This window comes from Dasypus novemcinctus, chromosome 4 (assembly GCF_030445035.2).
Source record: "Dasypus novemcinctus isolate mDasNov1 chromosome 4, mDasNov1.1.hap2, whole genome shotgun sequence".
In the NCBI taxonomy this organism is placed as follows: domain Eukaryota; kingdom Metazoa; phylum Chordata; class Mammalia; order Cingulata; family Dasypodidae; genus Dasypus; species Dasypus novemcinctus.
This window is the reverse complement of record NC_080676.1, coordinates 88094363-88109834: the sequence shown is the minus strand read 5'-3', so window position 1 is coordinate 88109834 and position 15472 is coordinate 88094363. Positions and strand designations below refer to the sequence as shown.

At 38.0% G+C, this 15472-nt stretch overlaps 1 protein-coding gene and 1 non-coding gene across 3 annotated transcripts in view; both read right to left on the bottom strand.

Annotated features, from left to right (window-relative positions):
- The window catches only part of CFAP44 (cilia and flagella associated protein 44), a 216979-nt gene extending 204528 nt beyond the window's left edge, over positions 1 to 12451 (bottom strand). For both annotated transcript variants that reach the window (XM_004475584.4, XM_058295842.2), the window contains exons 1-2: positions 12368 to 12451; positions 2770 to 2879 (exon numbers count right to left, since the gene is read on the bottom strand). In XM_004475584.4, coding sequence (XP_004475641.2) covers positions 2770 to 2872 — 103 coding nt within the window. In that variant the 5' untranslated portion in view covers positions 2873 to 2879; positions 12368 to 12451. The remainder of the gene's footprint in view (positions 1 to 2769; positions 2880 to 12367) is intronic.
- Positions 12452 to 12818: 367 nt separating this feature from the next.
- Positions 12819 to 12920, bottom strand: LOC111759739 (U6 spliceosomal RNA). The gene has a single exon (XR_002793635.1). It is a non-coding gene; the product is annotated as a U6 spliceosomal RNA (small nuclear RNA).
- Between the last annotated feature and the right edge of the window lie 2552 nt (positions 12921 to 15472).

Sequence of the window (15472 nt, the reverse complement as noted above, 5' to 3'; positions counted from 1 at the left end):
TACAGAGGCAGGGCAGACAGCTCAAGGGTTTGCCCTGCCAGTGGGCTATCCTTTGGAATTTATGCTCCCCAGTGTGTCAGAGTTGAACTAAGTTGTGGTTTCCCTACATATGGCTCTTCTGTCCTTTCTATTTGAACTTATAGTTAGTGCTAGAGTTGATAGGTATACGTCCAAGAGACTTAAATCTTTGGGCTATCCATGTGCCAGCCAGGCCCTGAATATCAACAGAGTTGCAACACCCACTCTCCAGTTCATCAGGATCTCCCAGGACAACTAACAAGGAGATGATGATGCACAATGACTATCCCAAAGAACAGAGAGGGTCTGCAACAGCAAGCAAGATAGTCCCATCCATCTGCCCTACGGGATCTAAACCCCCTCTTAATTAGAGGTGGAATGAGCATCACCATCCCAGAATCCTTAGGATTGGGGAATGAACAATGGACTAGAGCAGACTTACTGGTATTCTACTATAGACATTGTGATTCTTGCAATGGAAGAACTTATATCATTGATGTGGAGGCAATGGCCACTGGAGGGGAGAAGGAAAAACAGGTATAACATAGGGGCATTTTGGGGACTTGGGAATTGTCCTAAATAACATTGCAACAACAGATACAAGCTATTAATTATCTTGCCATAACTTTAAAAATTGTGCAGGAGAGAGTGTAAACTACAATGTAAACTATTCTTGCTTAGTGGTAATGCTCCAAAATGTGTGTACATCAACAAATGTACCACACTAATGAAGAATATTGTTAATGTGGGAAAATGTGTGAGGGATAAGGAGTGGGGAATATGGGAATCCCCTGTATTTTTTATGTAACATTTATGTAATCTAAGTATCTTTTTAAAAATTTTTAAAATATATATTTTTTAAAAATGGGCAAATGACTTGAATAGACATTTCTCCATAGAATATATACAAATGGCCAATAAGCATATGAAAAGATGCTCAATATCATTAGCCATTAGGGAACTGTAAATTAAAAAAACACAAGATACCACTTCACACTAAGATGGCTATTAATGATGTGAAGAAATAGGAAAAGCCTTGTACATTGCTGGTGAGAATGTAAAATGGTGCAACCACTGTGGAAAACAGTTCAGTGGATCTTTAGAAAGTTAAATATATTAATAGAATTACCATATGACACAGCAATTCCATTTCTAGGTATATATCCAAAATAAATGAAAGAAGGAAATTGAACAGATATTTATACACTGATATTCATAGTGGTATTAATTACAACAGCCTAAAGGTGGAGGCAACCCAAGTGTCCATCAACAGATAAAGGGATAAACAAAATTTGGTATAAACATACAATGAAATATTATTCATAAAAAGGATGCAAGGAACAACATGAAAAAACCTTAACAACATCCTATTGACTGAACTAGATCAGACAAAAAAGGACAACAAATGAATGATTTCCTTTACATGAAATGCTGAGAATATGCAAATTCATAGAGACAGAAAGTAAACTATAGGTTACCAGAGGTTCTGGGGGTGAAGGAATAGAGAGTTAATGCTTAATGTGTGCAGTTTCTATTTGGGGTGATGAAAAAGTTTTGGTAATGGGGTGGTGGTGATGTTAACACAAAATTGTTAATGTAATTAATACCACTGAATTGCATACTAGAAAGTGGTTAAAATGGAAACTTTTATGTTGTATATATATTATCACCAAAAATTTGGGGAAAAAATGGGTACAGCTAAAGTAGTGCTTGCAAGAAAATTTATATCTTTCAATACATATATATAAAAAAGAAGAAAGGACAAAAATCAATGACCTAAGGTTGCAATTGAAACCAGAACAAAGAAGAAAAGGAAAGCCCAAAGTAAGCATAAGAAAAGAAATAATAAAAATAAGAGCAGGAATCAATGAAATAAAAAGCCAAGAAATGAGAGAAAATTAACAAAACCAAAATCTTATTCTTTTAAAATATCAACAAAGTTTATAAAACCTTAGCTAGATCAATCAAGAAAAAAAGAAACATAATATCAATCACTGATATCAGGAATGAAAATAAATCCTATAGAGCCATACCTACAAATTTGACAATTTAGAAGAAATGGACAAATTCCACAAGAGATTCAAACTTCCAAAGCTTATTCAAGAAATAGACAAACTCTATCAAAGAAATTGAATTCATAATTAAAAATTAAATTCTTGAAACTATGCATAGGATTCAATCTGAAAATTCAAGATTCTACTAAGGCATTTCATTAAGATACCTAACAACATAAAGCACAGTCCGAAAGAGTCAGTCATCCTTTAAAAATCCTAATAACAAAATTTTCATTTTCACTTCTATTTTCAGTTTATGAAATTCTTCCACATATTCCATTTATTCTGAAAATGACTCACAATTATCACTTTACTGGGTGAGAAAATTGAAACTCAGAAAGATCAAGCATATCTAAGTGGTAGCTCCAGGATTTAAACCCACAGTCCAACTCTTGTTTCACCACCCTATATTAGAAAATTCCACTGAAAACGTAGCTCTCCATGGGATGGGTAAGTATCAGATTTGCAAAAAGGTCATTATCAACACAGAGATGATAGTAATTTCTGTTCTACGTGGCAGGAATTGGAGATAAAATAATGATTAAAACATAGGTTATGCTCTTAAGGAAATTAAGTTTCAAGTTTAGTAAGAATATTAAAATATTTCTGTTCTATAAATTTAGAATATGCACTCTTTAAAAATTGTTTTAATTAAATTTAATAATAAACATAAGTATATACTATAACCTTCACTTACATTTTGATCCAGATCTAGAAGACCTCTGAGACTGTCTTCCAGAGGTACTCTTTGATTTATCTGATTTCTCCCCATCCGTATCATGATCATCTGGTTCCTTCATTTCTTCTCTAAAGGCAAAATTGAGACAGAGAAAGGAATGGTGCTGCAAAATAGAAATCTTTAACAGATTTTTTCTCCTAACAAATCCAAGCACCAAGTACCATGTATGTTGTTAATTCTGTTTGCACAGTATCAGAGATGATTTCACCAGCAGGAGGGCACTGCCACCACCAGGGAATTCTGCAAAGCAGCAAAATGTCATCACAGGTTCCCTTTCTCCAGGCAAACTTGTCATCATGGTGCCTCCTGGTTTCCAGAGGTCTACAGTGAAACACTGCCTAAATTTGTCTTTTCCCCAAACACGCCACTTACAAAAATTAACCTTTTGCCATTCTTCCTCCCATTCACCCCCCATATCTTTCCATTATCAAATTCCCACTATCAAAATCAGTATTCCTGATTAATAGCAATTTTAAAATATTTGTTGCGTAAACCTATTAGAAGCAAGCCTTGTGTGTGTTAGATACTGGATTAATGAAATTTGCAAGAGAGATATGGTCCCTAACGTTTTGGTGCTTAGCAGGAAAGACAGCCATTAAACAAACAATTAAAATATAATGAATGCTACCGGAAGGAAGGAAGAGAGTGCTGTACACATGTCTAACAAGAGGATGCAACCATGTCCAGAGATAGGGAAGAGGTATTTGAGACATGGATCATGTCTCATGGAATGGGAAGGAACTTTTTAGGCAGAGAGAACATCACAGAGATGGTTGCATATTTGAAGGGTTGAAAATAGCCTATTGCTAGAGTAGGAGAGTGAAACGGATGTTGAAGAGAAGGCAGTATCTTGAAATTTTGTTAAGAAGTTCAGGTGTTATTTCTAAAGCAACTGAAAGCTGTTGAAGGATTTTTAGGAAGGCAGTAGACAACAGTTTTTTTCTGCCCTTTCTATATTGAGGATCTTCATGTATTTGAAATCATTCACTATATTTAAGTCTTTACTTCTCCACACTAAATTCCCCATGTATCTTGCTTTATGGTGTGGCTGGCAGGCAGCATAGAAGGGCGGCTCTATTCAGAGCCAGATTTGAATTTGAATCACAGTTTTGCCATATAACTTACTAATTAAACTTTATATCAAGTCCTCAATCTAAAATGGGAATGAAAAAAATTAACTTATAAAGTTGCTATGAGGATAAATTAAACTAGTGCATTATTATACCTTCCTGACCTCTGTAGATAAACTAGCATGCCCAAAACAGATATGACATACACCATAAGATCCACGGAGAGCACAATATGCGTAGTCTCTCCTTTCAATAGGACACCAGGTTTCTTTCCATTTATTTTCCTGGCAGTGACATCATAATGATAACTTCTCCTGATATGGGGAATAATAGTATATCCAAATGTTTTTCCTATAAACTATTCTCAAGAGAGATATGCCTCAGCATGATAGTCATGTTATTAAATTTTGTCTTTAGTACTTTGGAGTCATTGTTCTGAGTTACCAAGATAATTTTTATTCTTTTAAAAAGTGTATGGGTTTAGTTGTTAGGTTTCTTTCTTCTTTTTTAACTCGACTGTAAAATATATGTCCATTAGGGTTAGGAGTGATGGTGATGATTAGGAATCAAAAAATAGAAAAATTTGAACAGCAATATCTTTTAAAATCCAAATTCTATCATCTAATACATTTCCTATTCCTTCCAGTTTTGAATGCATAAGCTTGCTTTCTATGTCTATAGAGAGTTATTGATCAAAAGAAAAAAAATAATTGTACAAGGCAATACAACTATTACAGCTTGGCTGGAAATTACCATAAACTTTGGGTTTTTGTGTAATCTATGCATCTATCTATCTTTTAAAAAAGACAATAAAAAAATAATAAAGTCAGGAACTCCAACTGCTCAAAACAGAACAAAACAAAACAAAACAAAACAAAAAACCTTGGGTAAAATTGTTCAGATAGCTAAACACACCTAAATGCTATTTTCTCCCTTGCTTTCAAAAGTCTTTGTAATTTAAATCAATTTAATTTTTAAAACTATTAAGCAGTTCCTGAAGAAGTTGAATATAGATTTGCCATGTGACCCTGCAATACCACTACTGGGTATATACCCAGAAGAACTGACAACAGTGACACAAATAGACATCTGCACACCGATGTTCACAGCAGCATTATTTATGATTGCCAAAAGTTGGAAACAACGCACGTGCCCATCAACCAAAGAATGGATAAACAAACTGTGGTATATTCACATGATGGAATATTATGCAGCCGTAAGAAAAAGTGAAGTCATAAAGCATATGACAACATGGATGAACCTGGAGGACATTATTTTAAATGAAGCAAGCCAGACACAAAAGGACAAATACTTTATGATTGTGTTACTATGAACTAAATATATTGTCTACACATGTAGTATGATTCCATTTATATAAAATGTAAATATAAATAAATATATAAAGATAAAATTTGATTAATGATTATGTAAGACTAGGGAAGGCATGCTAAGGGGTGTAGAGTTTTTCTTTTTGGAGTAATGAAATAATTTAAAATTTTTTTGTGTTAATGAATGCACAACATTGTGGTTATACTAAAAGTCATTGATTATTCATTTTTAGATAGATCATATGGTATGTGACTATAGCTCAATAAAACTGCTTAATAAATAAATGTGCAAGAATAGCCAGAAATAGCACCTATGTACAGCAGGGGAAACAGAGAATTAAGAGGAAAAGAATTTTGTTTATTGTTTATATTGTGTATTTTGTTATTATTATTGAAATAATGAAAATGCTTTAATAATGATTGAAGTGATGAACACACAACTATGTGACTATACCAAATGCCACTGATTGTACATTTCGGATGAATTGTATGCTTTTGTTGATATGTGTCAATAAATTGATTTGTTTAAAAAAAAACCCTATTGAGCATTGTTATATGCAAATGGTATTATGCTACTCACTGCAGAGGATTAAAAGATGAGCAATATACAGTCCCTGACCTTAAATAGTTCACAATCTAGGAAAAGAAATTTGACAGTTCCCTTTCAATATAGTGTCAGAATAAAGTTCCCTTCTAAATCACTGATTCATATCCATCTGAAGTTGACCAGGACTAGGATGATTTGATATGTATGACTGAAGTGGTAACTATAAAGGTTTTCTTGATGAAATCAACATTTAAGATACTGGAAGGAAATTATTCTCTATGGTGCTATGATGCAGGTCCCAAACACGTGGAAGAAATGTGGTTACTGGGTTTGTCAACAAAACTGAACTGATATTCTATTACCTCCCTATTTTATTATTTTTTTAAAAGATTTTTTATTTATTTTTCTCCCCTTCCCTGCTTCCCCCTGTTGTCTGCTCTGTGTCCATTCACTGTGTGTTCTTCTTTGTCCGCTTGCATTCTTGTCAGAGGCACTGGGAATCTGTGTCTCTTTGTGTTGTGTCATCTTGCTGCATCAGCTCTTTGTGTGTGTGGCACCACTCCTGGGCAGACTGTGCTTTTTTTGCACAGGGTGGCTCTCCTGGAGGGACGCACTCTTTGGACGTGGGGCTCTCCTACACGGGGGACACCCCTGCATGGCACGGCACTCCTTGCGCACATCAGCACTGCACATGGGCCAGCTCACCACACAGGTCAGGAGGCCCTAGATTTGAACCCTGGACCTCCCATGTGGTAGGTGGAGGCTCTATCCATTGAGCCAAATCCGCTTCCCTACCTCCCTATTTTAAAATCCAAAACTTCACAGGAGTATGGAGATAGGTTTGGTTTTTTTTGTTTTTTCTTTTGGTTTTGGTTTTGTTTTAATTGAGGTGCAAAAAGAGAAAAGAAAAAACAGAAGTGAAATCTATGCAACATAAAATTAACCATTTTAAAATGAACCACTCAGTGGCACTTAGTATATTCACAATGTTGTGCAACCATTTCTCTATCTAGTTTCAAAATATTTTCATCATTCCAAAAGGAAATCCCATACCCTTTAGGTGGTCATTCCCCCAATCTCCCCTACCTCCAACCCCTGGCAACCGCCAATTTGCATCCTGTCTCTAAGGAATTATCTATTGTGGATATTTCGAATGAATAGAATTGTACAATATTTGACCTTCTGTGTTTGACTTCTTTCACTTAATTTATCTTTTTGAGTTTTGTCCATATTGTACCATGTATCAGTAATCTGTTCCTGTTTACTGATGAATAATATTCCACTGTGTAAAAAAAAGCCGCGGCACTATATACACAGAGATCACTCTTGTGGACAATGACTCTGATTAATACTACAAATATAAGAATGTTCTTTCTTGAACTAGAACAATTTTACATTACTATTACAAGTGTTAACAATAGGTGGTATATGGGAATAATACAACTAATACAGTGGATTATAGTTAAAAGTAGTATTTTAATATTCTTTCACCAATTGTAACAAAGTTACCATTCCACTACTAAATGTAAATTGGGGGAGGTATAAGAGGTACGGGGATTTTCTTTTTGGGGTAATGAATATGTTCTGAAATTGACTGTGGTGATGAATACACAACTCTGTGATTATAATGAGAACCACTGATTGTTAACTCTGGATGGATTGTATAGTGTGTGAATAAATTTCCATATAACTACTCAATTTTTAAAATGCTACTGTATATACACAAAGTATGTGTGAGTGTGTGTATCTATACACACCACAACTTGTTTATTCATTGATTGGTTGATGGACATTTGGGTTGTTTTCATCTTTGGGCTATCACGAAAAGGGCTGCTATGAACATGAATGTCCATATATTTGTTTGAGTACCTGTTTTCAATTCTTTGGGATATATACCTAGGAATGGAGTCACTGGGCAATTCCATGCTTAACCTAGATTAGTGGTTGATCGAATAACCAGGGGATGAAGATACAGGGGACATTTTTAGAATTCTACCTAGCTTGGGTTAGTGGAAAGAACATGAAACTTACATCAAGAGATAAGTATTCTGTTCAGACTCTACAACTAATTAGCCTTGTCACTTTGGGTCTTAATTTCTCAATCTACAATAATAATCCAAATTCCACAGTCCTAAGATAGAGAAACATAGATTGGTGACAGAACAGTGCTTTATAAGGGCAAATAGCTTAACATAGGAAAATTTTGTCTCCATAAAAATACTCCAGACAAGTTATATTCTTAATCTCCTTATCCTTGCACTTCTCATAGTTCTTTTTTCTGCTTCCCACCGATAAGCTTCATGACATCATTTTCTACCCCCTAGCCAATTTTTTAAAAAATGTCTCTACCCTCCCCTCCCCCCTTCCCCCCCTCCCCCCCCCCCCCCCCCCCCAGTTCTCTGCTCTCTGTGTCCACTCGCTGTGTCTGTCCTTATCAGCGGCACCGGGAATCTGTGTTTCTTTTTGCTGCATCATCTTGTTTTGTCAGCTCTCCGTGTGTGTGGCGCCATTCCTGGGCAGGCTGTACTTTCTTTCGTGCTGGGCGGCTCTCCTTACGCAGTGCACTCCTTGCCCATGGGGCTCCCCTACTGGGGGGGGGCACCCCTGCGTGGCAGGGCACTCCTTGCGCACATCAGCACTGCACATGGGCCAGCTCCACATGGGTCAAGGAGGACCTGGGTTTGAACCGCGGACCTCCCATGTGGTAGGTGGATGCCCTATCCATTGGGCCAAGTCTGCTTCCTAACACATTTATTTTTAATATACCATAACTAAACATTAACTGGATAGAGTCTAATAAAAAGAGCCCACTGGACCTCATCAATTTATTAAAATAATCATAAAGTGGGTAAAAAAAGTATGATAACTGAAGCATTCTTTAAACAAAGGATTTGAGTCACAACAAAACTCAAGTTGGTAATCAAGACAAAAGTGCCATACTTTATTCTGTGCTATCATAAACAAGTGGTTAATACTACCATGCAGGGAAGCGGATGTGCCTCAACTGACAGAGCATCCACCTACCATATAGGAGGTCCAGGGTTCAAACCCAGGGCCTCCTGGCCTGTGTGGTGAGCTGGCCTGCACACAGTGCTGCCGCACGCAAGGAGTGCCATGCCACACAGGGGTGTCCCCTGTGTAGGGGAGACCCATGCGCAAGGAGTGCACCCCACAAGGAGAGCCACCCCACATGAAAAGCGCAGCCCACCCAGGAATGGTGCTGCACACACAGAGAGCTGACACAGCAAGATGACACAACAAAAAAAGTGACACAGATTCCCGTGCTGCCTGATGAGAATGCAAGTGACACAGAAGAACACACAGTGAATGGACACAAGAGAGCAGACAAAGGGGGGGTAGGGAGGGGAGAGAAATAAATCTTAAAAAAAAAAAAATACTACCATGCAGTAAACCTTAATATCCACAAGCCCAGTTAATGTCTACTTGTATACAGTATGGAAGAAAATACTGGAACCCAGGAATTTGCCCACCATTTTGAACTAGCAATATTGGATGATAAATACAGGGATCTAAAAAAAAATGAATAAATACTGGGATCTGTTCTTAGCTTTTGGGTCTTAAGTGTGGCTGAAGAGCTTATTTTCGTGGAGTTTGGTATTATAATTAGTGATGTAGAATAAGGTTTCGGTCTTTTAGTACAAAGAGATCATGCATTGTAAAGTTCCATTATAACCTGGTGAGAAAAGTATGGACTTTTGGAGCAGAGAGACTTTGTTTCACATTCCACCTCTGTCAAAAAACAAAATCATTTAATTTCTCAGTGCTTTTATCTGTAGAATGAGAGTAATTATGGTTGCATAGAGTACATGTAAGTATTAAAAGAGATCTTTTATAGCCATAGTTCTCAACTCTAGCTGTACTTTAAAAGCAACTGGAATCATTTAAATCATACCACAATCAATGTATCAGGGTCTTACCCCCAGAAATTCTAATTGGATTCTAATTTTTTATATGAAACTAGAATGTCAATAATTTTTTCAGAGCTCCCCAGGTAATTCTCTGTGCACCGGGGTTAAAAATCATGAGTTTACATTAAGCACCTAAAAGATACTCCAAAATGGTAGCTGCTTTTACTGTTATTACTACATATTCTTTTTAATTCAATTGGCTCACTAAATATGATCATAGAAATGCAGGATTGAAAGAGATTTTAATTGTATCCTAATCCAATCTTATATCCAATATAAGTCACACATCTATAGTATCTAGCCGAGCACCTTTAGAAAGGCAGTCCAGTGTTTTGGGTAAGCTGAGTGAGCATTTGAGCTACAGATTCAGTCCAATTGGGCTTAAATCTTGCTTTTTCCTCCTACGAGTTGTAAGGTATTAAGTATGTAACTTCTCTGTGTCAGTATTATCACCTGCAAAATGCAATGCCTACTTCATGAGCTTGTTTTGAGATCTCAGTAAGTTAATATAATAAAGTTTTAAGAACAGGGCCTGGCACAAAACAGAAGCTTGATATTTAAAATGTTTGAATGGATAAATGCATTACGTATTCCTAATAAATGACAAAGAAATGAACACTCTGAGATGATCGATCAGCTTCAGTTTAAACATTTCTTGTTAAGAGAGTGAGCTCATTCCATTGATGATCAGCCTTACTTTTGCTGAAATCTGCCTCCTTGAAATTTGGATCAACTTGGCCATTGTTTTTCTTCTAGGAACACATAGAACAAGATTTTCTGTGTAGTATAGTCATATAAATAATTGTAGCTGGCTCTTATTTCTTCCCAGATCTTCTCTTTTCCCAGATAAAGCATCCCAAGTCTTCCAACTGTTCTTCAATTACATGCTTTCAAGTCTTTTTACAAAACATCCTGATAGCTCAAGTAGTTAATTCTCAATGCATCATAACATCCCTTCCAATTCTGTATCTTCTTTGTAGGATTTGGATACTTTCCAGAAGGGAGGGACTATCATTTCTCTTCTTGGGGACATAGTACTTCCTTTAAAGAAGCCTAAGATTACATTGGGGGGGGGGGCGGGAATAGCAGAACTTCATCTACTGACTCATCACAGGTTCACGGTTTGTAACCAGTTAGAATCACTAAATTTTATTTTTGTTTTCTTAACCATGTTGTATCTTATGCAACTCAGCTAGCTAGCTTTGGGAGTCTATTTGAAAGACTATCTTTAATCTTATTTCATTAAATTCATCTCATTGGTCCAGCCTATGGCTAATTCTGTTAATTAACTCATTAGGTATACTGCTAGTTTCAAGTGAAAATTGAGGAAGTGTATGGGAAAAAGAAAATCATAGTCCACAGTGATGCAAAAGGTTATGTAAGGATGCTGGCTGGAAGCCACACAGAGTGCTCTGCAAAGTCACATTACTCCGAGTAATTCACCAGAGTCCAGGATCTGCTCTTCACCTTCTCATGCCCAGATACACAATCTCAGCAGTGTTCCAGAGCTGGTCATGTTAACACCCACAAGAAACTGATACATAAAAATCAGACTTGCAGTTTTTAATTTGCATTGAGAAATAAAGCTGCTTAGATCATAATAGCTTATGTTTACTGAATGTTTACTACATGTCAAACAGTTCTAGGAATTCTTCACATATTATCTCATGTGTTTTTCAAAACAATCCTATGAGGTAAGTGCTCATATTATCATCATAATTTTGCAGATGAGAAAGCAGCACAATTACTCTTTGAATCCCTCCCCTGATCCAACTCATGCAATTGGTTTCCAAGCCCTGTTACCAAAAATCCTGTTATTAAGCCTTTCAAATTTATCTTTTCTATTCTATTCCCACTGTCATCGCCCCAGTTCTGGTTCTCATTTTGTCTCACCCCTGCTATTGCAACAGTCTCTCTCCCTTCTCTAGTCTTATCTTTATACTTCCTTGTGTCTCTAAACACAGTTTTTAATGTGCCAATTTTCTTGCTTTAAAATCTTTAATGGCTTATTTCCACATAATAAAAGCTCAGAACCCTTGGCATAGCATAAGGGTTTCATCAAAGGACCTTCAGCACTTCTCATCGCTCTTCCCCCATCCCCTTCCTAGCCCTATCCTCTTCTCCAAAAGTCTAGGCAGTAGCCACCCTGGAAAACTCACTACTTCTTTTATGCTGAGAAATGTTTCCCTATTCATGAAACAAATATTTATTGAGCGCCTACTGTGTGCCATGCGTGTGCTTTACTTGCATTAGCTTATTTACTTGTAATAAGAACCCTATGACGAAGCATTACCACCTTCCGTTTTGGAGAGGAGGAAAGTGCGAGGCGGGTGGTTTACTCTACCCCACAGCCCAGGCACTTTCTCCACCACCCCTGCTTCTGGCTTAGTACGTCCTAACTCATAACCCTGCTGTGTCTGGCTTTCTTCCACCCCGGCCAGATGATGAGCTTCTTGCGCGCAGAAATTGTGTCCACTTTGTACCCACACAGTCTTTAGCTTCATGCTTGGGCATGATCGTCACTCCAAATATTTGTTGAACTGAACCGTAAGGAGGACAGGGAATATGGTCCAGCAAACAAAAACTAGTTCGGTCCAAGAGGGGCTCACTGCTCTCTGACTTCCTAATAAATTTTAAGATGAAGGTAGTGGAAATTACCCGACCACTGCGGCTCAAACTTACTTCAGGCGCAGAACATCACCAGTTAATTCTTACAGCATCTGCCCAAGGCCTCCGTTTACTGCGGTTACCACGGCAACCACACCCCGCCTTCCGTGGGCGGAAACTGGGCGGACTGTGTTGCGCATGCGCCACCTGGCGCCGGGCTTTTCGTGAAAACAACCTGTGGTGCAACTGGAAACCCAAACCTGCCAAACCAACTTCTGTTACGGCGTTCCGCCGTTCAAAACCCAACAGGAAAGCCCAACATTTTTCCAGTTCACTATACACTATAGAATGTTGACACATGACTCCTGAATCCTTTCGAGACACCTGCCCTATAATACAGAAAAGCCCTGTGTTAACGTGTTTTAACTCCGATTTAAGAGGTATGCTAGGCAAATTGACAGCTTCAATACCAAAGATGCATGGCAGTTTTTTAAAAGCTCTTATTTCGGGTGGCTTTTAAAAATTTTTAAATATGGAACGCTTCACTAATTTGCCTGTCATCATTGCGCAGGGGCCATGCTAATCTCTGTATCATTCCAATTTTTAGTATATGTGCTGAAGGGAGCACTCGGTTGGCTCTTAACAGTAAGATTTAATTTCGTGGACTCCTTAGTGGCAGGACGCTGGGAACAAACAAATCTAGGCCTAACTTGACAGATTTCTAGTTGTATAGGTTTGTTCTTCAACGGTTATATGGTACAATACACATACTGATTTTTTAGCACCTAAGCTCATGTTGTTGGTTACAAAATGACTGCAGCATCACGGTAATCTCTGGCAAAGGACTTTTTATCCAAAATATATAAAGTACCCTCACTCTTCAATGAGATAACAACTCAAGGTTTTAAATGGGTGAAATGTTTGTACACCTCACCAGAGAAGACATGTGAATGCCCACACACATGGAAAAATACTTAGTATCATTAATCATCAGGGAAATGCGAAACACAATGTACACCACTACATACTCACCAGAATCTGTAAAATTAAAAAGACTGGCAGTACCAAATGTGGCAATGATGTGGAACCACTGCAATGCTCCTACTGCTATTGGGAATGTAAACAGGCAAGACCTCTTTGGAAAACTTGGCAGTTTCTTAAAAAGTTAAACCTAGGTCAAGTCATTCCACCTCCAAGGTATTTACCCGAGAAACAAAGACTTGAACATGAATATTAATACAGCTTTCTGCACAATAGCCCAAACCTGGAAATAACCCAAATGTCCATTGATAGGTGAATGAATAAACATCCACACCATGGAATACTACTCAGCAATAAAAAAGAAAAAAAAAAAAACTGATACACATTATGGATGAATCTCAAAATAATTATAGTAAGTGAAAGAAGCCAGATGTGAAATAGTAATAGTGTAAGATTCCATTCCTATAAAATGTAAACAAATCTACAGTGACAAAAAGCACATGAGTGGTTGCTTAGGGCCAGGGGCAAAGGGAGAAATACACTGCAAAAGAGCATGAGATAACTTTGGAGGATGATAGCAATATTGTGTCATAGTTTGCCAGGTTGCTATGACAAATATCATACAATGGGTTGGCTTAAACAACAGGAATTTATTGGCTCACAATTTCAGAAGCCAGAAGTCAAAATCAAGGAGTTGGCTAGAAAGCTTGCTTCTGTCCAGTCCAGGGTCATTCGCACTTTGGCTGGCCAGCAGTCTTTTGGTTCTCTGTCTCTCCCATCACATGGTCATGTCCTCTCTTTCTCTTTCAGGTTCTCACTGATTTCTGGTTTCTCCCTCTAGCATTTCCACTGATGGTGACAACCAAACCTTTCCCAAACACTGGGCACAGATGCCCCACTCTGGGTCATCAGCATGCCAGTCTCATTCATTATCAGAATTAACCAGTCAAATATGGAGCTTTTGTCAAGTTCCTATAGGAGAATCACAGCACAAACTTTAGGATTTTGGAGCAAAGCTCTGCCCTCTTCTGCAGATAACTACTCTCCTTTTGAGAAGCATCTTTTGGCCTGCTACTGGGCCTTAATAGAGACTGAACACTTAACCATGGGTTAAGCTATTACACTAAGTTACTGTAAGACCTGAGTTACCCATCAGGAACTAGGTGTTGTCTGACCTACCAAGCCACAAAGTTAGGAATGTATAATGTATCATTAAATGGAAGTGACATATATAAATCTGGCTCAGGCAGGTCCTGAAAGCGCAAGGTAGTTACATAAAGAAGTGGCCCAAATGCCCATGGCCTCCATGTCTCCCATGCTACCTTCTCTTTCCTGCCTACAGCTTTAGCTTCTTGGAGAGTTCCCTACAATAACTGAGGAAGAAATTCAAGCCTGGTTTAGACAGCTCTATACCACCCAAAAGGGGACAGTTGTAGGACTACAGCCCCTTTCTGGGATATCCCTGAAGGACAGTGGTGAAGGTTAAGTTCTCTCAGTGGGAAGACCGAAGGAGAAATGGCTAGAGGTCCTTTTTATACTGACCCACGGGATACATCCAGTGGTTTGGCTGGATGGTCAAGGACTTGGAAGGAACATGATTGGAAAATTGGTGGGAAAAAAAATGGTCTGTGGGAGAGCTGCATAGATAGAACTTTCTGAATGGGTGAAAAATAGGAAGATATTTGTGTCCCATGTGACTGCTCAGCAAGAGGATGATTTTAATAATCAAGTTCATAGGATGGCTCATTCTGTGGTACCAGTCAGCTTCTTTCTCCAGTCACTCCTGAGAAGCCTAAAGGGCTCATGAACAATGCTTAATGGTAGGGATGGAGGTTATGCTGAGAGACATGGACTTCCACACACCAAGGCTGACCTACCTATAGCCACTGCTTAGTGCCCCATCTGCCAGCAGCAGATTGTCCCTGCAACTTTAAATTCTGCTGGTCTTTGTTCCAAAGGGAGGAGTGCTTCCAATGGGAGACATAGCAATGATTTCATTGAACTGGAGTTAAAAACTATCACCCAGCATTTTGCTATCCTCATGGCTCCAGATCAACAGGCAAAGAAAGGAGTTGCCATACTAGTTGGGTGATTGATCCAGATTACCAAAGAGAAACTATACTGCTACTACAAAATAGAGGTAAAGAATATTCCTAGAATACAGGAGTTTCCTAAGGACATCTTAGCATTACCTGTGAT